The sequence below is a fragment of the Carcharodon carcharias genome, chromosome 12 (assembly GCF_017639515.1).
Source record: "Carcharodon carcharias isolate sCarCar2 chromosome 12, sCarCar2.pri, whole genome shotgun sequence".
Classification (NCBI taxonomy): domain Eukaryota; kingdom Metazoa; phylum Chordata; class Chondrichthyes; order Lamniformes; family Lamnidae; genus Carcharodon; species Carcharodon carcharias.
In genome coordinates, this window is record NC_054478.1 from 145572144 (window position 1) to 145597550 (window position 25407).

Consider the following 25407-nt stretch of genomic DNA (forward strand, 5'->3'; position numbering starts at 1 on the left):
TCTTCAATCCAGCCTTATTTATATTTGTGTGTGCAGCAGCTCAAACTGTGTGGCCGATGAGGGTTAGGAAAGTCTTACCCCGTTAGGTGCATTCAGACTGATGAAGGAACAGCCCTTGTTATATGAATAAGGACACAGTTTCCAAGCTTGGAAGTTAAAAGCTGAAAGGAGTGCAGAAGGACGCCAGTGGTAGTGAAGAGGATGAAGGCAGCCGAGCAGGCCAGGAACAGCAAACAATGACGCAAGATCCAGACCTGTAGCAGAAGGACTTTTGATGGTTGTGAGGGCGGGTGGCTGTGGAGGGTTGAGGGCACAAGAATTTACTGCACTGCTAGCAGCACGGGGAGTTTTGGACTTCGTATCTATACCACACGGATTTTTACCGTAAGGACGCCTCAAAATTTACTGTCAGATCAGTTTGAGTATGAGAGCTTGGATTTATTGCATGAGAGGGTGCAGATGGAAGATTCGATGGTTCTGCCATGCAGTTCAGGCTGGCTGCTTCGAAAGATTGGACATTCCTGCTACAAATGTTCTGCAATTTGGATCCAGGATGCTGTACATGCACAACTACGCAAAAAAATTTAGAGGTGCTGCACACTTAAACGAATAGGTTGCAATCAACCAAACAAAATTAGATGCTACACTGGTTGGTTGTCATTTTTTAAGTAATAGTTTCTCAGGTTCAACATCACTGGTTGCTCCTGGAGCAACTCATCTTTTTCTGTGTAATCTGGTTGGACAAGAGCATGACCAGGCAATCATAGAAACGAAAACTTAATCCATTTATGGCCGCTGTAATATCATACACACCATGCCACATGAATTCTCTGCTCTTCACACAAATTTGACTGAAAGTACTCTATCGACATCAAATGGATAGAGCAGTATACATTACAATCAATTTTCTTGTGACCTTAGCTATGGAAGACAACTTACTACAGCATCTCTAAGCATTAGATCAGATTTCAGGCTTTTAAAATACAAAGTTTCTAATTACTGATGAAAAATCATAGACCACTTTGTGGAGTCTACTGCCCCCTTAAGTCAATGAGATTTAGATTTGATTCAATGATGGTCAATCACAGTTACTAACGAGAATTGAACCCCTATCCTTTGACCTGCAAGCAGAGGTTCCCCTGTATTTGCTTTAGCTAAGCCTCGCAATGCGCAAATGGAATGAAAATGCTTTAGGCCCTTAGCCATCACAAGGAGTGATCCGCTTACAATAAGCTAAAACATTCGAGTTGGTAAACAACAACCCACCTTTAAATAGTTAATAAATCAAATCACTATTATTGAGAGCAGCCTTAAGTTTTTGGCTTATTACTGAAAAACTGCTGAACCTAACATTACAGAAATGAAACAAGTTAACAAATCAACCTCAGGCAATATAAAGCAAAATCCAATTTAATACAGAGGCAAAACCAAGCTTCTCATGTTCCAGAACCTGCTAGATGCCTGTCCAGGTAGTGTACCCAAGGTAAGTGTGTGTTCCGAGAACAGCTACCATTAGCAAACATTTGGGTGACACCAACTGATAAAGCTCACTGCCCACTGGCGCGCATTTCACTGATAACACACCATTCTATGTTGATCTTTTGATTTGGTTATGAAATATATACCCTTATGTGTATCCAGAATTCTGATTCAATCTGGAAATAAATGGAATTGGTATCTTGAACCTTTCTTTAAGGCGAATAAATACTGCTTACACAAAATAGGGTTCATGGGATTGGGGATAATATATCATGGATTGAGGCTTGGTTAATGGATTTAGAAAATCATAATACAATCAGGCAGAGTCAATATGGTTCTGTGGAAGGGAAAAATTTGACAAATTTATTAGGGTTGTAACAAGCAGAATGGGTAAAGGGGAACCAGTTGATGTACTTTATTTGGATTTTCAAAAGGCATTCGATAAGGTTCCGCATAAAAGGTTACTACACAAGATAAGAGCTCATGGTATTGGGAGAGATTATTAGCACAAGTGAATTGGCTAACTAACTGGAAATAGTTGGGACAAATAGGTCATTTCCAGGTGGACAACCATAACTATTGCACTGCTACAAGAATCAGGGCCTCAAATATTTATGATCTATATTAATGACTTGGATGTAAGGGCCAACTGTAATGTAGCTAAATTTGTCGACGATACAAATTGCTTTCCACCTTATCTTTGTAATGAGGAAAAGAAGAGACTGAAAGGGGATAAAGATAGGTTAAGTGAGTAGGCAAAAATTTAACAGCCGGCGTATAATGTGGAAAAATGTGAGGTTGTCTACTTTGGCAGAAAGAATAGAAAATTATTATTTAAATGGACAGACTGCAAAATGTTGCAGCACAGAGGGATTTTGGTGTCCTTACACATGAAACGTAAAAGGTTAGCATGCAGGTACAGCAAATAATTAGGAAGGCAAATGGAACGCTGGCCTTTATTGTAAGGGGGACAGGATATAAAAGTAGGGCAGTCTTGCTAAAACTGTACAGGGCATTGGTGAGACCTCACCTCGCTTACTGTTTTGATCTCCTTACTTAAGGATATACTTGCATTGGAGGCAGTTCATAGAAGGCTCATTAAGCCACTTCCTGGGATGAAAAAATTGTCTTATGAGGAAAGGTTAAGCAGGTTGGTCCTATTCTCACTGGAGTTTAAAAGAATGAGAGGTGGTCTTTTTGAAGCACATAAAATTCTGAGGAAGCTTGACAGGGTAGATGCTAAGAGGATGTCTCCCCTTGTGGGGGAAAATAGAACTAGGAGACACAGTTTAAAAATATGGGGTCTCCCATTTAAGACTGACTAAGAGGAATTCTTTACTTGTCAGTCTTTGAATTCTCTTTCCCAGAGAGCAGGGTCATTGAATATATTCAAGACTGAGTTGCTGACGACAAAAATAGGTAAGTAAATAAGTTGTGAAAAGGAAGCAAGGAGGCTACAAGTAAGTAGGCAAAGATCTGGCAAATGGAATATAATGTGGGAAAATGTGAAATTGTCCATTTTGGCAGGAAGAATAAAAAAGCATATCTAAATGATAAGAGATTGCAGAGCTCTGAGATTCAGAGTGATCTAGGTGTCCCAGTGTATGAATCTCACAAGGCTACTATGCAGGTACAGCAAATAATTAATTAAGTTAATAGAATGTTATCATTTATTGTGAGGGGAATTGATTACAAAAGTAGGAAGGTTATGCTTCAGTTATACAGGGCATTGGTAAGATCCCATCTGCAGTAGTGTACAGTATTGGTTTCCTTATTTAAGGAAAGATGTAAATGCATTAGAAGCAGTTCAGAGGCGGCTTACTAGACTAATACCATGAATTGTGGGGTGCGGGGGGGCGGGGGGGGGGCGGGGTTGTCTTATGAGGAAAGGTTGGACAGTTTAGGCTTGTATCTACTGGAGTTTAGAAGAGTAACATGCGACTTAATTGAGACCTTAAGATTCTGAGGGGTCTTGACAGAGTGGAGGGGATGCTTCCTCTTGTGGGAGAATCTAGAACGATTTAAAAATAAGGGGTCACCTATTTAAAAAAGAGATGAGGAGAGCTTTTTTCTCTCAGATGGTTGAGTATCTTTGAAACTCTTCCTCAAATGGCAGTCTTTCAATACTTTTACAGAAGAGCTAGATAGATTTTTAAAAAAATTTGTTCACGGGATGCCAGCATTTATTGCTCGTTCAGACAGCATTTAAGAATCCACCACATTGCTGTGGGTCTGGAGTCATATGTAGGCCAGGCCAGGTAAGGATGGCAGATATCCTTCCCTAAAGGACATTAGTGAACCAGATGGTTTTTTTTACGACAATCAGCAGTGGTTTCATGGTCACCATCAGACTTTTAATTCCATTTATTGAATTCAAATTTCACCATCTGCCGTGATGGCATTTAAACCTGGGTCCCTGGAAGCATCACCCTGGGTCCAGTGACAATAACACTATGCCACTGCCTACCTTCTTGATTAACAGAAGGGTGAAAGGTAGGAATGTGGAGTGCAGGTTACAATCAGATCAGCCATGGTCTTATTAAATGGTGCAGCAGGCTCAAGGGGCAGAGTGGCCTACTCCTAATTTTTATGTATGTCCGCATGCTCGAGTTAGACAGATTCTTGTTCTACAAGGGAATCAAGGGTTATGGGGTAAGACAAGAAAGTGGAGCTAAGACTACAATCAAATCAACCACAATCTTATTCAATGGGGGAGCAGGTTCAAGGGGCCGAAAGGCCAATTCTGCTCCTACTTTTTAATGATAGAAAACAGTAGCAATAAATGGGTCATTTTGAGGATGGCAGGTGTTACAAGGATCTGTGCTTGGACCTGTGATTTGCAATCTATATCAATGACTCAGATGAGGAGACCATGCGCAATATCTAATTTTGCTGGTGATACATAGCAATTAGGAAGATGTAAAGAGACTGCAAAGAGAGATCTACTTGCTTAAGTGAGTGGACAATAAGAAGGCAAATAGAGTATAATATGGAGAAGTATGAAATTATCTACTTTAGTTGGAAGAATAGGAAAGCTGAATATTTTTTAAATGGAGCGATACTAATAAATGTTTGGTTGCAGAGAGATTTGGGTGTCCGCGATACTAATGTTTGGTTGCAGAGGGATTTGGGTGTCCATGTACACTAATCATGGAAAGTTAACATGCAAGTACAACAGGCAATTAGGTACACTAGCCTTTATTGCAAGGAAATTGCAGTATAAGAGTAAGGAAGTCTTGCTACAATTTCATATGGCATTGGTGCGGTCACATGTATGGTACTGCATACAGTTTTAATCTCTGTGACGAAAGCAGGATACATTGTCCTTAGAGGAAGTGTAGTGAAAGTTCACTGGATTGATTCCTGTGATGAGGAAGCTGATGGTTCATCCCTCTCTCTCTCCATTATAACCTATATTGTCTTTCTCTATTTCATTCAAAGATTAGTCTGTTTTCTTCAGAATTTCCCCATTTTGTTCATTCCAAGTTCCAAATTCTTGCACTCATTCCACTTCCCTGCATCTTCAATATGTTGAAACCAAATCTCATTAATAGTTCCCTCCTTTAACTCATCTTTCCTACTATTTCTGCTGTGGTACATCTTAATTCTCCAAGTCTTGACTTCTACCTAGAATTTTCTGGCTTTTAAAATGCAGGCTTTCCATCACACTATCACTGCTTCCAGATTTATGTCATTTTCTGAATTACTCCTTCTACTGCCAATTGTCTGGGTGATGTCTCGCACTGCAAGCATTGGTCTTTCACCTTGGTTATTCAACTTTGTTTTAAAGAAAGGGGAATATGGCTCTTGCTGGAGGTTTATCACATCTTTGCATCTAATGGGGTGGGGTCACACTTGCTGTAAAATGGTGAAGATGTTATCTACCACAGTTGACAGAGTGATACAAATATTTGAGTCATCTCATTTCCAAAAAAGGACAAATCTAATTTGGTTGCATTTGAACTTTAATTATTTCTATTTATTTAAACCAGAACCCTGTTGTCCTTGACTTCTATACTCTTCCACATTCTACAATATTGTTCCGTGAGGCAGCTGCACTCTCTTTTCAAATACCACAAGGAAGCAATTTCTCCAACTCTAGCAACCCTACTTAGTATTGCTTTAGAAATTTGAAACTATAAGGATGGAAGCCTATAGAATATGCAGATGAGTTATACAAATTACACATGATCACAACTCTTCTGGCAAGATGTATTTTTCTAGCAGGAAATATTCCTTACTTACTAAATACAGGCTAGCCACTTTTTCCATTCATATATTAGAATGCTCAAAGTGTGCTTGAAACACACGGAACATTGTAGTAATAAACAGGTCATGGTCCTCTGCCTCCTGTACAATTCAGCTTGAAAACAGATCAAGGCCTCAACATTCTCCTCTATGTCAGATTCACATAGAGTGCCTCAGCAATCACCTGTCATTGTGGATCTCATTTATGAAGCGGTCTTTGGACTCCTTGTGCACAGACAGGAAAGTGGCACTGTCCACAATGGCAGCAGGTCAAGCCTGTCAAACACTAGGGCCAATTTGTTTTGAATCTTGTGGTGCTTTGTGGGTGACAGATTGTTCTCATATCAGCATCATTAAAAAGTTCCTCTTATGCTATCCAAATCATCAGCAGATTAATTTGGAACAATTATCTTGGAGCATATAGGGAAAGAGCATCCATGATCACTAAGTGTGCATTGCTACATTGAAGAATCCTATTAAGCTCCTGTCAAAATCCAATATCAATATTCCAAATTTAGAATATATTTATAGCTTCTACCTTGACCATGCAACACTAACATTCTAATAGAATACTATTAATATAAAGCTCAGACCCTTAAGGTGGTCTAAGTACTTATTATTTTTTTAAACTTAAATGTACTTTCATTTCTTGAGGCCTAGATGGCACTACGCATCCTTCTGTATCTATGTAGATAAGTTGGAGAGGAGTATTAATATCCTAACTGATAAGACTGTTGATAATCGGCCACATTTACACCTTTAATTGGCATATAAATCTTTAAACAACAGTTTATAAACATAGATATCTAACAAACAAGATTGTTTGCTTTCCATAGTGATGACATGGATATGTGGTCAGAGGTTCATCTCAGGGTCAACTAGGACACCGAGGTTGTAAACCCGTCTGGTTCAGCCTCAAGTGGCTGCCAGGGAGAGAGATGGATGGAGTTGGTGGCTAAGGAATGGAGTTTATAGTGGGGACTGAAGACGATGCCTTTGGCCTTTCCAATATTTGATTGGTGGAAATTTCTGCACATCCAGCACTGGACGTATGACAATTTACTAACACTTAAGGAGTCCAGAGAGCTGGTGGTGAGGTAGAGCTGTGTGTTGTCAGCGTACATGTGAAAACTTTTATTGTTTTTGGGTGAAGTCGCGAGCAGCAGTATGTGGATAAGAAATAGGAGGAGCCTAGTGTAGACCCTTGGGGAACACCACAGGTAATGAGGGTTGGAAGGGAAGTGATTGCAGGTGATTTTCTGGCTCTGTAATGGCTCAATTAAGATGCACATGAACAATGCTTTCCACTTTTCCTGAAGAACCTCTGATATGAAAATCTTCTCTGCTTTTAATAACCTGATTTCAAACAGCTTGATTGTGTGAAACAACATTTCATTTTCTAGTTGCTGGAGAGCCTATTTGCATTAGAAGTGAACAACATTTTGAAAGTAGGGTAATATGACAAGGTTCACTAAATGAAACGCACCAACTTTTGACGAACTATACGGTGAATGTTTTCATTATCCACTACAAATCAGAACAGATCAACCAGTGAAACAAATCACTTTGTTACAAGTTGAAAAAAAAACTAACTTTAATTACAATGTAGGACATATTACAACTGTAAAGTACTATAATAAAGCAATATGGCAGTTTTCAGTCTAATTTCTTTTTAATGTACTGCAAACAGTTTCAGGTAAGATTAATAAGTGAGATTTATTTAGTACAACATACTGGTCAAGGACAGGTTACCTCCTTATTGAGGAATGGTTCCACCTATACCACCTGCTTTTACATTACCCAGGCAGCAGCATAGTTCCTTTTGCTCATGACTTGATCACAAGGTGCTCGAAAACAAGCCTGATCCTGTCCGAGCTATCCATATATACACACCATTGGAAAGTGTCAGAGTAACAATGGAAAGGATGCGTCTGGCCAATTAACATCAGGGTGCTAGTGCACAATGCCATATATTTCTAACTTATTACAAACCACCATGGTTCTAATATGATTCTGGTCTCAGGAAATGCTCTTAACTGGCAGAGGGATGCCTAGAATGTGTGCCATCAACAACAGAGTGACTTATCACCAGGACATTTCTTTCAAGTTCTGGCACAGATTTCTGGAGTAAGAGTGGCACTCAGCAGGTCACCCGAACCTGTGTTTGGATTATCTTCACTGGACCTCCCAGCCAATGCTCTAGAGAAGGGAGTGAATTGATAAAGGCAATGCCAAAAAAGTGTCAATTAAATTCAAATTTTTCACGAAATTACACAATGTCAGAAATGGTTGCATTCTGATTTGAAGAATTTAGGTTGGATGAACAAAGGTGTTACTGAATTTCCACCACAAATGTATTTAAATGGATGAAATGGTTATTTGATAAATAATTTCTGCTGTTAAAAATATAATATTTTTAAAATCACTTTTTCTTCTTTTTCTCTGAAGAGTACAATTACTATCCAGATGCACATGTGGACACTGAGCGAGACCACAGATGCAATTTGCCTTGCTGCTGAATAGCCTGGAGATATTCACTGTCTAAATTTATACAAAGAACCATACTCCAGCAAGGAGTCAACACTTTCAGTGAAGGACAAGAAAGAAAAAAGTGGGCACTAAGGCATACAATGGTATTTTTTGGAATTAGGTTGGGAAGACAGCATTGTGCTTTGCTTGCAAGTCTAAATATGGCTATATTTAATTACTGTAAACTGAAGGGACCAACTGAGCATTGTTAGTACCTTTGTCCTTTACTAATGCCCAACTTTGCAGAACAATGCTGCTAGTTTTCTAGGGATAAAAAAAATTGCACTTGTTATTGAATTGCCTGAAAGAAGTGATTTTACACCATTAGCACCGACTGCAGTCAGTATTACAGCACATTAAACCATACTTAATTTGAAATAACTGGAAAGAAGTAGTTTGCATTTATGTAGCACCTTATTACATTTTCAGAACATTAGAAACATCTCTAGCCCACAATTTGAGTATGGAACTTTGCTTTCCCAATCCAGTCATTGTGTAATCAGGCAATATAAACCTGAAAATCAAGGACACAGGTCTTACAATAGCAGTGCCCATTGTGGCCGAGCAGCACTCTCGCCTTGGAGTCAGAAAATTGTGTGTTCACGTCAGAGACTTGAGTACAAAGGTTGGTCTGACGCTCCAGTGTAGTACTAAGGAAGTGCTCTGCAGAGGTACTGGCTGGGATTTTCCAGCCCCATCGTGACCCACCACCGTGACCAGCCAAAAGTCCACTTTCCTGGCAGTGGGCGACCAGAAAATTCCACCCACTGTCTTTCAGGTGAGACTTTAAATTGCCCTCTCAGGGCATGTAAAAGACCTCATGGCACTGTTTTGAAGAACAGGAGTTCTCCTGGTTGTCCTGGGCAATCCTCCAATCATCACTAAAAGCACTCAGGTTATTTGGTCATTACGACATTGCTGTTTTTGGGAGCTTCCTGAACACAAATTGGCTGCTGTATTTTCTACGTTACAACAGTGCCCACATTTCAGAACTACTTCATTGGTTGTGAAGTATTTTGGGACATCCTGAGGTCATGAAAGGTGCTATTTAAATGCAAGTTCTTTCTTTTAATCATATAGCATTGGAGGCCATTCAGCCCATTGTGCCTGTATCAGCTCTTTGAATGAGCTATTCAATTAGTTCCACTTCCCTTTCTCCACAGCAGCGCAGCTTTTCCCTTTATAAATCCCTTTGATTGGGACAACAGCCAAAATCAGGCTCAACACTTAACCATGGTCCATCAATCTTCAAATAGCTTTGGTCATGCATATCTTAGGTAAAGTTAAGCCAAAATGCTAAACTTGCTCACCCTTCACACTCAGAGGGATAACAAGCTTAATTGCCTTTTGATAGGATGTACCTTCAGTTTTAAATTATTTGCCAACACAATTGTGACATTAATGTCCACTATCAAGAGGTGTAGACAAATAAATGGAGCATTTAAAACCTTATTCCTCATCAATTCTGCAATAAAAAGAATTGAGTTCAAATTTGTAGTGGCCATGTTTACCATACAGTGTCTGGTCAGACCCACCTGGAGTACTACGCATCATTCAGATCTCTGCAACACAAGTATCCCTCCAGGGCCTTGAGGCAGTGCAGAGGAAGGAAGAACTACAGGGAACTACAATAAGCTAGAGCTCAAAAACAGAGCTAGAGCTCAGCTTCAAAAACGAACATCTCAAGGGGAAACATACAAGCTACTTAATAAGATAGAAAAAGTGAACCTGAAACAATGCATTCAGATATGCCAAAACGCAGATTCAAAATGACAAAGAGCAAATTTGTAGGAGATGCCTGGATGTATTTCTTTATCGAGAGAGTGATTAACAGTCAGGATGAATTGTTAGGAATGATAGTCCAGAGGCCAGTGCACTGAGCTAATTCAAGAAACAGAAAGCGATGGGTAATGTGAAGACATTCGGATTGAAAGGGTAGAATCAGATAAGCTGAAGGATCTGTTGCATTTGAACAGGTCTTACAAATTCTAAAGTATTCAGAACGATATATCAGGATTGAACCTCAACAATAATACCATAGCCTTCTGAAATGTGCTCATTAATGTTATCATCTCATACAGGGTAAGTGTGACAAGAGGCTCAAAAACATCTTTCATTGTTAACAATGTAGATGCTCATTTTATACACGCTCTTTAAACAGTTCTCAAACAGAATCATAATAGCTATATCATCACAGCAGAAAATATCTATCAGGAATTGGCATCAATGCGTTAACGTAGAACACTAAAGAATGCTCTTTACTGACACCTGCTATTGACATACCTGGAACATCCATGGGTCTCTTTTTAAGTGTGGTTATGGCGCTGCCGTCTTTTCTCCGAAGTAAAGGGCTGCTTCTTCTCTCTGCCACCTTCTGTTTTAGTCTGGAGCGTACCTTTAAGTTTGGCTCAGATGCTGTTAGATCAAACACCAGAAATTAGATTTTGTAACAATAACCCTGGAACCTTTTGCTCAAAGTTCAATTCAATGTGGAGCAATTTGCTCCATTCAAAGAACTCTAAGCCAGTATAAAGCACAATTCTGTAGGGCCCGTTCAATTTTTTTATCAGGATACATCATCTACAAAAGAAGTGTTTCTTTCTCAATTCTTTCTCTTCTCTTCCCAGTGTTGATTCTTCGCTAGGTCATAATTCAATCAATCCGCTGCCCCATCTTGTACAAACAACCAACCATCTGATAAAACACGTGCGAGTGTTGGCAGTCGAGTCAAACACATTTGCAACTGAACCTAATCCTATTCCCATCTGAGATCTGAACATGCTTGCTTTCTGTTTGGCTACTGGGTAACAATCATGAATGTGAGCCATGGCAAATTTGTATTCTCCCTAAACCAGGGTTCTCAGGGCTTAATTTACTGCTGAGTGCAGCATAACTTAGCATCTTTTTTGGTCGAAATATCTCAGTACTATTGGATAAACTTAGCAAGCCATTAAGAGGGCTGCAACAGCTATTTTAATAAGTAGTCTGTTTCAGCAGGTTATTGTGATGGGTTACAGGTAACCAACCATCTATGCAAAGATATTAGAAAAACAGAAAATGCTAGAAATACTCAGCAGGTCTGGTAGCATCTGCGGAGAGAGAAACGGAATTAGCTTTTCAGGTTGTGACCCAGTATTTTCTGTGTCTATTTCAGATTTCCAGCATCTGCAATATTTTCCTTACTGTTTTGTCTCTGCTAAGGAAAGTAGCCCATTGATAACAAATGTATTCAATGACACAAAACTATCCTTTCCTTTCAGCAGCCACGAATTGCTCTTGATCACACACAACGCAAAGTCCTATGTGTAACTGGCAAATAAAATGAATGTTACAAATTATCCTAGAGTGCTTACACGTTGAAATAAAAGAAATGAGCATTGGAATTTTTAAGAACACAAAAGGGCCATTAGGATCAACAAATGTACCACTTTTGAAATACAAACCTAACCACAGCATTTCATATCTTTCAACAAGGTTGTGAAGATTTATCATAAAATCCAGTGCATGGCCATACCTTGCTGCATGGTGTTGTGTTATAACACAGATGTAATTTATATCCTTAGAGCTTGAGCTTTTTTTTAAGGTCCTCAGTCGTTTAAAAAAAACCAAAACATGTCTTCAAGAAATCTTCAAAAGGTCTTCACAATGAAAGAGCTTTGGATTTTATGTCTCTACTTGAAGCATATTTCATGCTTAAAAGCACATTAGGACACGTCCAATAAGCCTTGGGTTACATTCTTCTTTCTTGTTAATATTTATGATTAACATTTGAAATGTTATATATAAGGATCACTCATATTTTGCACAGCCTACTGGCAAGTTTAGAAGTGAATTAGTGTTATATTTGTTCATAAAGATTAGGAAATTCAGTCAGTCAGTTGCTAATATTAGATTGTTGAGGAAGAGTAATTTTTTAATGTTAATGCTAATTCTCCCAAGAAGTCCTAGTTCATTTCAGTTTTAATTTTTAATCCCCTTTAAATAAATAGCTTTGGAATAGAATTTGAGGCTACGATAAAACTAATTATTAAATTTGTTTCCTCCATACTTAATTTTGAACTTGCAAATGAGCTGTCTAGTAAATGTGGATCATGAAAGAGTGAAATTTTCTGAAGTACACTACATCTGAACTCTATAATTAGAGGTACAGTTGTAGGATTTTAAGATTTGCTTGGGCCTTTCATCCACTATGATTTGATCCTCCATCTCAAATCATCATGTTCTTTCTCCAGGTTGTTTTAATCTCAGACTATTGCCAGGGAGAAGGTTGGGGTCGGTAGCTAGGGGACAGAGTTTGGAGCAGGACCCAAAACAATGGCTTCAGATGATGTCACCCAGGGCAGCATGCGGATGAGTAATAGGATGGGGCCAAGAATTGATCTTTGGAAGGACAAGAAGTGACACTGAGTTCACAAACTGTGGAATATCAGCTCACCCCTTCATTGCCACTGGTGCACTAACATGCTACCCTTATGATTAGCGCAAGGGATTTAGAACAGTGCATGATCTCACCAAATTTATACATTCAGTTATGCATAACAGAATGATGTACTAAGAAAGATTGATGTAGAGATTGTGAAAATGAAAGGTTCTGAACAGTAAAATAAAATCACTTGCTGCAAAAAGTCACTGCTCTACTTATACCAATTGCTTAAACCAATTCTCACTCCGTTAATAGATGAAGTATCATAAACTTGTTTACTCAGTCCATCTCATCTACAGTTATGAACATGTCATTTGGACGTATAAATAAAAGTTATATTTTCCTTTGTCATATGCCGAAATAGAAAAAAAATGTTTGTTCGCCTGCAAATGGAGGCAGTTGGTTCCATAACTACTTATACTTTCCACTGAAGGAGGCAAATTTAACTTGCTTTCAAGATGATCAACAATCACTTGACATTTCACAATAGTGTCATCAAATTAAGTTTGCATTTTTGGTATGACACATCCTACCTGATTTATATAATCTAGACTTTCTTCTAAAATTGTGTTTACCCCCACCCCCAGAAACGAAATATTAAAAATTTTCAACAGGTTATTTTTAACTAAATGACATTTGGGGTGGAATCTTGTGCTCGCGCTGGTGGGAAGCTTGGAGGCGAGAAGGGCATTTATTTAGGCTGGATGGTGGCATACCTGAATCCCACTGCCGCCAGAATAAAATTCTGAACAGGAAGGCCCATGGTAGACCTTCCTGTCCTGCAGTCAATTGAGGCCCTAAAGTGGCCAAATAATGACTACTTAAGATCCTCATCTTGCTGCTACTGGTATTAACTCAGCTGCAAGCAGGCCTGTCACCATGCGATGTGCACAGCAGGTAAATCTGTGCTAATATAAAAGCTAAATTTGTGCATCCAGCTTGTCAACTACAGGAGTCTCGTGATCAAAGGCATTTAGTGCTTGATCGAGGGACTGGGCATCAGGAAGGGGGGGAACCTGCTGAGAGCCACCCCTGCCTCTGTTGCTAACCCCCCTCTCCTCGTGATCCCCACCTCACGAAACCTGCACCCACATTACTTACCTGTGGCCTAGGTTGCTCTGCAATCCTGGAACGCCAGTGCCTGTCCTTCCGGCAGCAGCCATCACTACCCCAGTGGCGCTGCTGGCTTCTGATTTAGCCTGCAACTCTCGGTAGGGGTGAGCTTTCCGCTCCGGGGGTCTTGGTTCCAGGGGACTGCCCACTGCTGGCCTTGCCATTGCCTGATTGGCGTGTGGTTTGGAGGGCCTTCCCTAGAAAAGAGGTAGCATGGGTGTCTCATCAGCTCTCCAGCTGGCAGCTGAGTCCCCGACACCTCAACAAAATTCTGCCCTTAGTTTCCTTTGAAAAATGGGCAGCAAAATGGAAATGAGAAGGAACATATCTTATTTTGAACCTCGTTCTAAATTACAATTTAAATCCACGATTGTGCGTCCACCATGATTCTTTAGGTATTTCAAAAGCCACTGCTATTGTTTACTTAAAACAGGAGGTATAATTTTTTTGTTCCCTGCTGCTTTACTTGCCGATGATCTTTTTTTTCCAAGGATATACTTCATTCATAAAATTTGTAAAAGTACATTGCAAAATATTTCAAATTGAATATTACAGAAAGTGCAAAAAAATTCAACTTTCCTCCATACAGCATGTTCCATTCTGAGGTGCCTCAACACAATAACTAGCTGGTCTTTCAGTGCGAAGAGTTACCCTCAAACGAGTGTTGCAGACTGGCACATTCCAAGATCCAGGACTATGTGCTGAGGGACGCACTAAAACTTGGGGCAGCCATTACTGAGGCATTATAGGGAAAAGCCACTGTCTAAGGCCTTCCAGCCACAGTACACAAAAGGGCTGGAAACTGTGTAGAACCCCTTGGGCTGTACGCCTGACATGAAATATATATTGTGAATATCAAGAGCATTGAAATTGAGTTGAGGCATCTCAGAGTGGAACATGCTGTCTGGAGAAACGTTGAATTCTATTGCACTTACTGGAATATTCAATTTGAAATGCTTTGCCCTAGGGCTGTATGCTTGACAGAGTGCATATTGCAAACATCAAGAGAATTGCATGTTTACAGGGAACAGGGTACTGTGCTAGGTGTAATGCCAGCACTGCCATACCATACCATGCTGGGTCCAAAAGAACCTCAGCACTTCATTGTTAAACTGTGCAGGGCCCTGCTCTACCTTCGCCAGGAAATGGGGCAGAGTGGCATTTGTGAAAGTAGTAGTGACATTGCTCCAAACTTTAAATTATAAAGAGGATACCTATTTCTGTACCATCCAACTTTGTTGCTCAAGTCTGACATGCATAGATTCATTGTATCATCAAATTTCTGTGCCCATGTGGTATCCTGCATCTATTAAAGGGTGTACTGAAATGCAACACCAATTCATTCATGAAAAGATAGCTGTGAGAAGCTAAGCCATGGCCAATGTTAGGAAATTGTGAATGAATCGTTCTATTTAAATAGCATCACAATCTGAGCTTCAAATCAAAAGGAATCATCTACTTTCGTATTTTACTACTACAAAAGTTTATCACCAAAGAAATTTATGCAAATTCAAAAGGGGGAAGAAATTAGCTTAAAAGCAAATAAGCTGCCTTTGGAAACCTCTAAAGAAACAAGTGTCTCAATTACTTCTCTACTTAAAAATAATTAAACTTATAATTCAAAACAATCTGCCATTCTGAATTTTCATACAAACATAATAGGAATGATTGCAAATCTACAGTTTGGTGCATAAGTAATGAAATCTGGAGACGTCTAAATTGTAACGTTAACGTGAAATGTTAACTATTTCTCTCTCCACAGACGCAGTTAGACCTGCTGAGCAGTTCCAGAATTTTAACTTTTTTTCAGATTTTCAGCATCTTTGTATTTTGCTTTCGTATCCAATCAACCCAGTTCTGACTCCAGGCTAATCACTTCTACAGAACACAGTGAGATTAAAAATGCCGTCTGTGCAATTATTAATCATAACCTGAACAACATAGGAACAGTTGCCATCCCTTGGCTTGAAGATGAAATTGTGTGCACGTTCCCTCAATTGCTTGCCCAGGAAAACTCTTGTTCCCCACAGCGAATTACTAGTTGAGTACAAGGCCCTTTGGGTCAGTATGCATTCAGTTTTAATGACAAGTTGTAAGGATATTCTGCTTGATTGTGCGTGGGCGCTGGACAATGAATGCGCAGACAGAACAGGAGTGATTGGTCTGCTGTTCAACAGGAAATGTGTGTGGGCAGATGACAAAGATCACCTCTTCAACTCAAGAGACAGAACATTTAATGCTAAGCTCAACAAAGCAGCTACACAAATTACAGGCTTCTTGGTGTCAGCCCACTCATGCAGTTTCAGCTTCTTTTGAATTACAGTACTCTCAATGGTGGCAGCTTTGTTGTTCTTAAATAGTGGTGACCTATACAAAAAGCCTTTAATTTATCTACTCATAACTGCGGTGCTTTTATTCATTTTCATCTGTGAATCTAATTGGTACTACCTGTTTGAAATACTGTACTTCACTAAAAATGAGCACTAAACACAATTTGAACAGCTCTCATCATGTAATTTGAATCATAACCTACATATTAAAGGAAAATGTGGCACTGTGACTATATTGTAACATTAACACAAAAGTATAATGCTGATTTTACACAGCAATGCCAGTTCTAAAGTAGCCATTCATTCAAGTTTCCCAAAGCTTAAAGCAAGTAGCTTTAACAGCATAATTAAAGGATTGGACTCGGGATTTTTTTAAATGAACAATTCAAGACCAATAAACATAATTCCAATAATGTTAGATTATTTTCAACTGCAGAGTTTCATTCCCTTAATAAATTAATGTTTAGAGTAGACTACATGTCTTAATATGACAAACACTTGCCAGTAACATTAAGAAGTATATAGGCCAGGAATAGTATTGGCCACCTCAGCAATGATAATCCAGCCCAAACCCTGATCCCGATAGTCACTGGATCACCATGATTTTCTCCGTTTAACTGACACTAATAAAATCAGAGCTTATTTTAAACTTAAATAAGGGCAACTATGTGGGCATGAAAGCTGAGCTAGCTGAAGTGAACTGGGATACTAAGCTAAAGGAGAGATCAATAGAGAAGCAGTGGCAGACATTTAAGGGGATATTTCAGAATACTCAGAATATATATATATATATATTCCTACTATAAAGAAAAACTCTAAGGAGGGGACCCACCATCCATGGTTAACTAAAGTAGTTAAGGAAAGCATCAAATTTAAGGAAAAAGCATATAATTGCACAATGATGAGTGGCAGGTCAGATGATTGGTCAGAATATAAAGAACGGAAGAGAATGACTAAAAGGTTAATCAGGAGAAAGAAATCAGAGTATGAGAGGAAGCTAGCTAGAAATGTAAAATAGATAGCAAGAGTTTTTACAGGTATTTAAACTGGAAAAAAGTAAAATGAGAGTTGGTCCTCTACAATGTGACAATGGGGAGTTAACAGCAGATAATAAGGAAATGGCGGATGAAATGAACACATACTCTGCTTCTGTCCTCACTTTAGAGGATACAAAAAACATTCCAGTAATAGCTATAAATAAGGAGGTGGAAGGCGGGGGGAGGAACTTGGTGAAATTACAATCATTGGGGGAGCAGTGCTGAGCAAACTGAAGAAGCTGCAGGCTGACAAGTCTCCAGGTCCTGATGGACTTCTTCCCAGGGTCTTAAAAGAGGTGGCTAATGAGGTAGTAGATAAGTTGGTGTTAATTTTCCAAAGTTTGCTTAATTTGGAAAGGTTCCATCAGACTGGAAAGTAGCAAATGTAACCCCTCTATTCAAGAAGGTCAGGAAGCAGAAAATGGGAAACTATAGGCCAGTTAGCTTGCCGTCGGTCGTGGGGAAGGTGTTAGAATTGTCATTAAGGAGGCTATAGCTATGCACTTAGAGAAACTCAAGATAATCGGGAAGAGTCAGCCATGGTTTTCTGAAAGGGAAATGATGTTTAACCAATTTATTGAAGTTCTTTGAAGGAGTAACATGTGCTGTGGATAAAGGGGAACTTGTAGACGTACTAAACTTTCAGAAGGTATTTGCTAAGGTACCACATCAAAGGATATTGCAGAAAATAAAAGCTCATGGTGTAGGGGTAACATGTTAGCATGGATAGAAAATTGGCTGGCTGGCAGAAAACAGAGTATACATAAATGGGTCTTTTTCTGATTGGCAGGATGTAATGAGTGGAGTCCTGCAGGAGTCTGTGCTGGGGCCTCAACTTTGTACTATTTATATCAATGACTAAGATGAGGGGAGTGAAGGCACAGTAGTTAAATTTGCAGATGACACAAAGATGGGTAGGAAAATAGGTGGTGAAGAGGACATAAGGAGGCTGCAGACAGATACAGATAGGTTGAGCAAGTGGGCAAAAATCTGGCAGATTGGGTATATTTTGGGAAAATGTGAAGTTGTTCATTTTGGCAGGAAGAATATAAAGTGAGTATTACTTAAATGGAGAACAACTGCAGAATTCTGAGGTGCACAGGGATCTAGGTGGTCTAGTGCATGAGTCACGAGATGTTAGTATGCAGGTACAGCAAGTAATTAAGACAGCTAATGGAATGCTTTCCTTTATTACAAGAGGAATTGAACATAAAAGTGAGGGTGTTATACTTCAGTTATACAGGACATTGGTAAGACCACATCTTGAATACCACGTACAGTTTTGGTCTCCTTATTTAAGGATGTAAGCAGTTCAGAGGAGGTTTACTGGATTGATACCTGGAATGAGCGGGTCATCTTGAGGAAAGGTTGGACAGACTGGGCTTGTTTTCACTGGCATTTAGAAGAGCGAGGGGTGAAGATTGAAGTATATAAGATCCTGAACGATCTTGACAAGGCGGATGTGGGAAGGATGTTTCCTCTTCTGGGCGAGTCCAGAACTAGGGGGGCACTGTTTTAAAATTAGGCGTCGCCCTTTTGTGGGGAAATTTCTTCTCTTGGAGTTGAGAGACTTTGGAACTCTGTCTCAAAAGTGTGTGTGTGTGTGTGGGGTAGTGGGGGGTCACTGAATACTTTAAGGCAGAGGTAGATAAATTCTTGTTAAGCAAGGGAATCAAAGGTTATTGGGGATAGATTAGAATGTGGAATTTGAAACACAAACAGGTCAGCCATGATCTTATTGAATGGTGGAGCAGTCTCAAGGGGCCGAATGGCATACTTCTAATTCGTAAGTTCGTATGTAAACAAATCAAATTTCCCGAGATGCCAAGACTCCTACTCCTCTAGACTGGTTCCAAAAAGTGTATTCATGCTACAGAACGAATTCAGGAAGTTGATGGGCAATGCCTGCTGCAGCTCTCTCTATGCTGCAGAAACAGTCCCTATTTAGACCATAAAATGATTTCAACAATCCAGGGCTTAGGTGTAATCAACTGTCCAGCTGCTTTTAATTCTGTCACTTTTGTCAGGGGCGGGGGCTTGTGGAGGGTGTCGTGGAGAATGCACCACTGATGGTGACTGACAGTCAACCGCCAAGCATTGTTTGAAATTTAAACTAGGCAGCTTGATCCTCATTGGTCAAAGTGACTGGTGAATTCTCCATGGCAATGCCACTTACCAACCAATCAGCATTCTCTTCACATACAGTATAAATTGTTGTTTGTCCCTTATATTGGTATTCTTGCGAGTATCCTGATGAGTGCAAGGCGAAAAGCTTAGATATGTCCCTTTTTTCAGCAATACACAATTAAAATATTAACGCATACAGCAGTCTACTCTGTAGTTTCACATTTTGCAGGTCAAGTTAATGGTAGAAATGCAGAGTGTCCCATGAAATACATCTGCCATGTGCCATTGCCCTTTTGATAACCAAGGTAAGCTGATTGTGAACACTCCATATCTCAAAAATGCATACCATGTACCAAGGAATAAGAAAAATTTTAACTTATTCAACCAAAGAAACTGTAAGGATAACTGAACGCAGAATTCTGAAAGGGTTAGGTTCATCTTTTGATGGAGGTTTCTAGTTCTCTTAATGGAATTATTACACCTATCAATATTGTATCTTTTTTTTACTTCTCTAAAATCATTTTTATTTACAAATGATGTGGAAAAATACTTGGGATTATACAAAATGGTCTAATGTAAATACTTTCCACCTTTTGAAACGACAGGAGTCAAAATAAGTATCCAACATGCTCAATTACATAAGCAAATTACTATGATGGAATTTAGTTATTAACTGAATGTTAATTCGATAAGATAATTGGCTTGAGTATGAAAACTTGTCAAGCTTTTAACAAAAGCAATACCAGAGGATTGCAGCATGGCAGATGGGACATCCTTATTAAAGAAAGGGTGTAAGGGCAGACTTAAAACCTAAAGGCCAGTTAGTTTAACATTAATGGTGGGTAGGGTTTGAGAAACAATATGCAGAGAAAACAAACAACTGGCACTTGGAGAGGATCAAGTTAACTAAGGAAAGCTAGCATGGATATATAAAAGGCAGATCGTACTTGGCTAAACTAATTGAATTTTTTGATGGAGTAACAGAGAAGCTTGATGAGGAGAATGTTGTACATGTCGTTTATATGAATTTCAAGAAAGCATCTGACAAAGTACTACATAGAAGGCTGGAATAAGATGATCAGTGTCAACTTGGATTAAAAAATTGACTCAAAGACTGGAACAGCAAATCGTGGTAAATGGATGTTTTTCAGAGTGGAGGATGGTAGACAGTGGTTAGTGGACAGACTCTTCCCCAGGGGTCAGTACTCGGAATACAAAGTAAAATTTTCCATTGATACCAAATTTGGAGGTGTAGTAAATGCTGAGGATGATACCAATTGATTGTAACAGGATATAGATAGGCTAGCAGAATGGGCAGACAAGTGGCAGATAGAATTTCATACAGAGAAATGAGAGGTGATGCATTTTGGCATAAGGAGAAGCAATATAGACTTAATGGCACAATTCTTGAGTGCACAGGAACAGGGAGACCCGAGGGTGCATGTGCATAGGCCTTTGAAGGTGGCAGGACATACTGAAAGAGTGGTTAGCAAAGCATACGGGAGCTTAGGCTTTATAAATAAAGGCACTGAATACAGAAGCAGGGAAATTATGCTTAACCTTTATCAAACTCTGGTTAGTCCACAATGAGTATTGCCCCCAGTTCTGGTCACCATAATTTAGGAAGGATTTTGATAGTCCTTGAGAGGGAGCGGAAGAGATTTACCAGAATGGTTTCAGGGATGGGGTATTTAGCTACCAGGTTAGGTTGGAGAAGCTGGGGTTGTTCTCCTCTATGCAAAGAATCTTGAGAGGAGATTTAATAGAGATGTACAAGATTATGACAGGTTTGAATAAGTAGACAAAGAAAATCACAGAATTGTTAGTGTAGGAGGAGACCATTCATCCCATCGTGTGTGCACTGGCTCTCTGAGCATTTTAACTCAATGCCAATCTCCTGCCTTTTTCCCTTAACCCTGCACATTGTTTCTATTTAAATAATCATCCAATACCCTTTCGAATGCCTCAGTTGAACTTGCCTCCACCACACTTCCAGGCAGTGCATTCCAAACCCTAACTACTCGCTGGGTGAAAAAGCTTTTTTCTCACCTCACATTTGCTTCTTTTGTAAAATACTTTAAAACTCTGCCTTCTGGTTCCCAATCTGTTTATGAGCAGGTACAGTTTCTCCCCATTTACTCTGTCCAGGCCCCTCATTATTTTGAAAACTTGTATCAAGTCTCCACTTAGCCTTCTCCTCTCTAAGGGAAACAGTCCCAACTTCTCCAATCTTTCCTCATAACTGAAGTGTCTCATCCCTGGAACCATTCTCGTAAACCTCTTCTGTACTCTGTACAATGCGTTCACATCCTTCCTATAGTGTGGCACCTAGAACTGTACATAATATTCCAGCTGAGGTCTAACAGTGTCTTATATAAGTTCATCATAATCCCCTTGCTCTTGTACTCTATGCCCCTATTAATGAAGCTTAGGAATGCTTTAGAAACAGCTCTCTCTACCTGCCCTGTACAGTTAATGATTTATGTACATATACATCCAGGTCTCTCTGTTCCCTTAGAATAGTATCATTTATTTTATACTGTCTCTAAAGCTATTCCTATTAGCTGATGGTACAAGGACTAGGGGACAAGAGATTCAGGGGATGCAAGGAAGAACTTTTTTTTTTACGCAGTGAATGGTTATGACCAGGAACTAACGGCCCAAGAGGGTGGTTGAAACAGAGACGATTAATAATTTCAAAAGGAAATTGAATGGGCGCTTTAAGGTAAAAGACCTGCTGGGGCAACAGGGATACAGTGAGGAATGGAGCTGACTGGACTGGTCCAATGGAGAGGTGACATGAATGGCCTCTTTTTGTGCCGTAAATGACTTTATGACTATGACTCTAGATAGTTGCATTAAACTCAGATTGTATAAAAAAGAACTTGCTGTATGGTATGCTTAGAATTTGCCCTTCTAGAAACTTGTACTTTCTTAGGCTTACATTAAAGTTTGGTACTCTTAGCGCCTTTTTTAAGCACCAGAACTAAAGAGTGAGCCATGCAGCTCAATTATTTATGTAAAAGGAATTAATTAAAAAAATTAAATTCAATAAAGATTTATATTAATAAAAATAAGTTTTTTAAATAAACCTTCATGGAGCATTGCATTTTCAACTAAATATAACATTGAGCTTGGTGAATTTCTCTTTATAATAAATCGGATGCTACAACACACATTCCTCCCCTGTAGGATATGTTTGTCTTTTTTTTTGAAGTTGCAGGCCAGCATTCCCTGTATTTTCCAGGATTTAAAACCCTCATGAAAATAATAAGAACATTGCAATGGTTGCTACCCTATTTTTCTCAGGGGGAACCACAGGATGAATGAGCACTATAACTTCCAACTGAAAATGAAGCCAACATTTTTCCAAATCTCAAATGCTCTAGTTATTTTTCTTCTATAAAAGAACAGGTGATGAACAACAGATAATCAAGTGCATGTAAAACCGATGTAACAAAAAGGTGTACAATGTCATGAAAATATAATAATTTTCATAATATTGCTGTGATTTATTGTAAAAGTGGGTAATAGTGGGTTTTGCATTAATGTGTGTGTGTAAGTGTGCATGTGTGAGAGAGAGAATGAATTGAAGACAGCTGATCTGGAGGCTTTGAGTTATCAACAAGAAGCTAGGTTTGAAATGCTAAACTTTTAGAATGTGAGGTATGAGGAAAATTTGCATTTTTAGATAAATTAGGTTAGTTTGAATTTCAAAGAGATGGTAAGTTTTTTTAAATTCATTCAAGGGATGTGGGCTTCGCTGGCTGGGCCAGCATTTATTGCCCAGCCCTAGTTGCCCTTGAGAAACTGGTGGTGAGCTGCCTTCTTGAACCGCTGCAGTGTTACATCTAGCTAGAAGAAGCCAAGCCAAACAGTGTGTTTATTTTTCCTAAAGGTTACTGATAAAATTAGTAATATGAAAAGATTTGTATTATGAGAAAAGTAAAGTTGCAAATAAATATAGGAACAATGGAATTTGCATTAAAAAGGGAGAAATGTGTAGAGGAAATAAAGCTATGTATCAGAGGAGAAGGCATTCTAACGTCTAACACAAGTGTGAAAAGCCTCTAGCATCTGTGCATCAAGTTGCAATCTACAGGAACCAAAGCTGAGAAAACTCACTGTCCAGGGTATTGTGTGCTTTGCTTGGGTCTGTTTAAATCTATTTGCTTTTACTGTTGCCTTAACAGAGGCGTAACTGGGAGTCAGATTAATTAGAGGTTTTAGGAGTTATTATAGTAGTAACTTGTAGACCTATATATGTGCTTGAAATCTTTTGTTTTGTTAATAAATGTTTAATATAGTTTTCTAAAAACCTCTGAAGTCGTGGTAGTTTTATTACTTCTGCATCTGGGCATGCATCTCGAAATAAAATACAATTGCAAAACAGTTGTGACTGCGTGATCAAGTTTCCCTCATGGATTTGATCCTTTTGGCACAATCATCTGCCACATCATAACAACAGACAATTTGGAGCTAATTACTTCAAACAGAAAATGAATGCATGGAACAGAATGACTAGACGATAGAAAAGGTGGCTAGTATTACTAAATTCATGAGAGAGCTGTACATTTTGTTCAATGGAAAAGTAAGTCAAGGTGCAAGAGTACGTCATGCTTTAAAAATACACTTTAGCACCGGCCAGACGGATCATGCAACAACTCTAGGCTTCCTTGTTTCGGGTTAGAACAAATATAGCATAAAGTAATGAACTGATACAGGATGAAATGCTGCAGCTTGCAGTCATTTTAACTACTACTAGTTAAAGTAAAGACAAGAGTTGTATATACCCAAAACCAGAATACGCGCTAATATAGCTGTTTGACCATGCCTGTAATGTGGCAGAACTAATAACACAGAGTTTTGTTGAATAATAAAAGCAAAATACTGCAGATGCTGGAGAAAAGGAGCCATATTGGACTCGAAACATTAACTCTTGTTTCTCTCTCCACAGATGCTGTCGGACCTGCTGAGTTTTCCAGCACTTTGCTTTTATTTCTTGCTGAATTATAGTGCTTGGGAATAGTTTTGTTTTCTAACTAGTATAACAGATATTGCACAATGTAACCACATATACTAAGGCAGGTAATTGGTGAAGTAATGAGGACACTTGTTTTCCTGCTTAGCATTCCTTTGTGTTGTTGAATTCAGCTAGCTCATATATATGCACAATAGCCAGCTCTTGTTTACAGAAAGAACATCCATAAAGGCTTTATCTAGCTTTCCACCACCAGTTTTAAAATTGACTGAGCAATCACAAGCATTTATTCTGTGTGCTTATTGTGGATTTTGGCATGTCAACTCTACACGGTTCTTTACACATGAGCCGAGTTGATTCACAGCCAGTAATAAGGGCTCATTTCACCAACGAATGTCATTTTGGGTTTTGAGCTGTACATAATGGGATTGTTACCATCTAATCACAACAGCCAAATGTATACAGTAAAAGATTGCTACTCTTACATGTTAATCACCTACACAATACAGTGAATAGCTCCATTTACATTGTGAATGCTGGTGATCATAACTTGAAAGCATAATTTAAAAAGGGAGGGCAGGGACAAAATAATTAATGCACATTAATCAACTTTTATTGTACATACTTTACTAATCAACCTTAAGCAACCTTTACTCAATAAATCCAAGGAACGAAGAGAATTCAGAGTAACTGAATACCTCACAGTCCAAGGGCACTTGAATTCCACTCTAGTGTATGCTGCCTGAACAGTTTAGCGCAGAGCTGTCCTAAAATTCGCGTAGAAGATAATACATTATTGTATGTTTGTTACTGGCATATAGTTGCAAATACTTTTAATGATACATTTGATTCTTTGACTAACTGTTGCACTGGAAACTAACTTGAAAATCTGACTGAGTGTACAGAATGCAAAGCCAAAGTCTTTGTATTTAAAAAAAGTTTGGATTGTATGCAATACTTTAACGGAAACAGCAAGAGCTACTGATGTCACAGCAGCACCCATAATTAGGACATGCCTGTTACTGATGACTGCAGTATTGGTCAAACGTGCCACATGGAGGAACAGCGAAGGAAGGTGACTAAATATGAAAGACCAAAACATTTAGAATGGAGAACTGAAGTCCTATGAAATGCCAGTCA

General features: G+C 39.0%; 1 protein-coding gene across 13 annotated transcripts in view; it reads right to left on the bottom strand.

Annotated features, from left to right (window-relative positions):
- The window catches only part of hdac4 (histone deacetylase 4), a 454869-nt gene that overhangs the window by 124843 nt on the left and 304619 nt on the right, over positions 1-25407 (bottom strand). For all 13 annotated transcript variants that reach the window (XM_041201590.1, XM_041201589.1, XM_041201588.1 and 10 more), the window contains one exon: positions 10540-10671. In XM_041201590.1, the coding sequence (XP_041057524.1) occupies positions 10540-10671 (132 nt within the window). The remainder of the gene's footprint in view (positions 1-10539; positions 10672-25407) is intronic.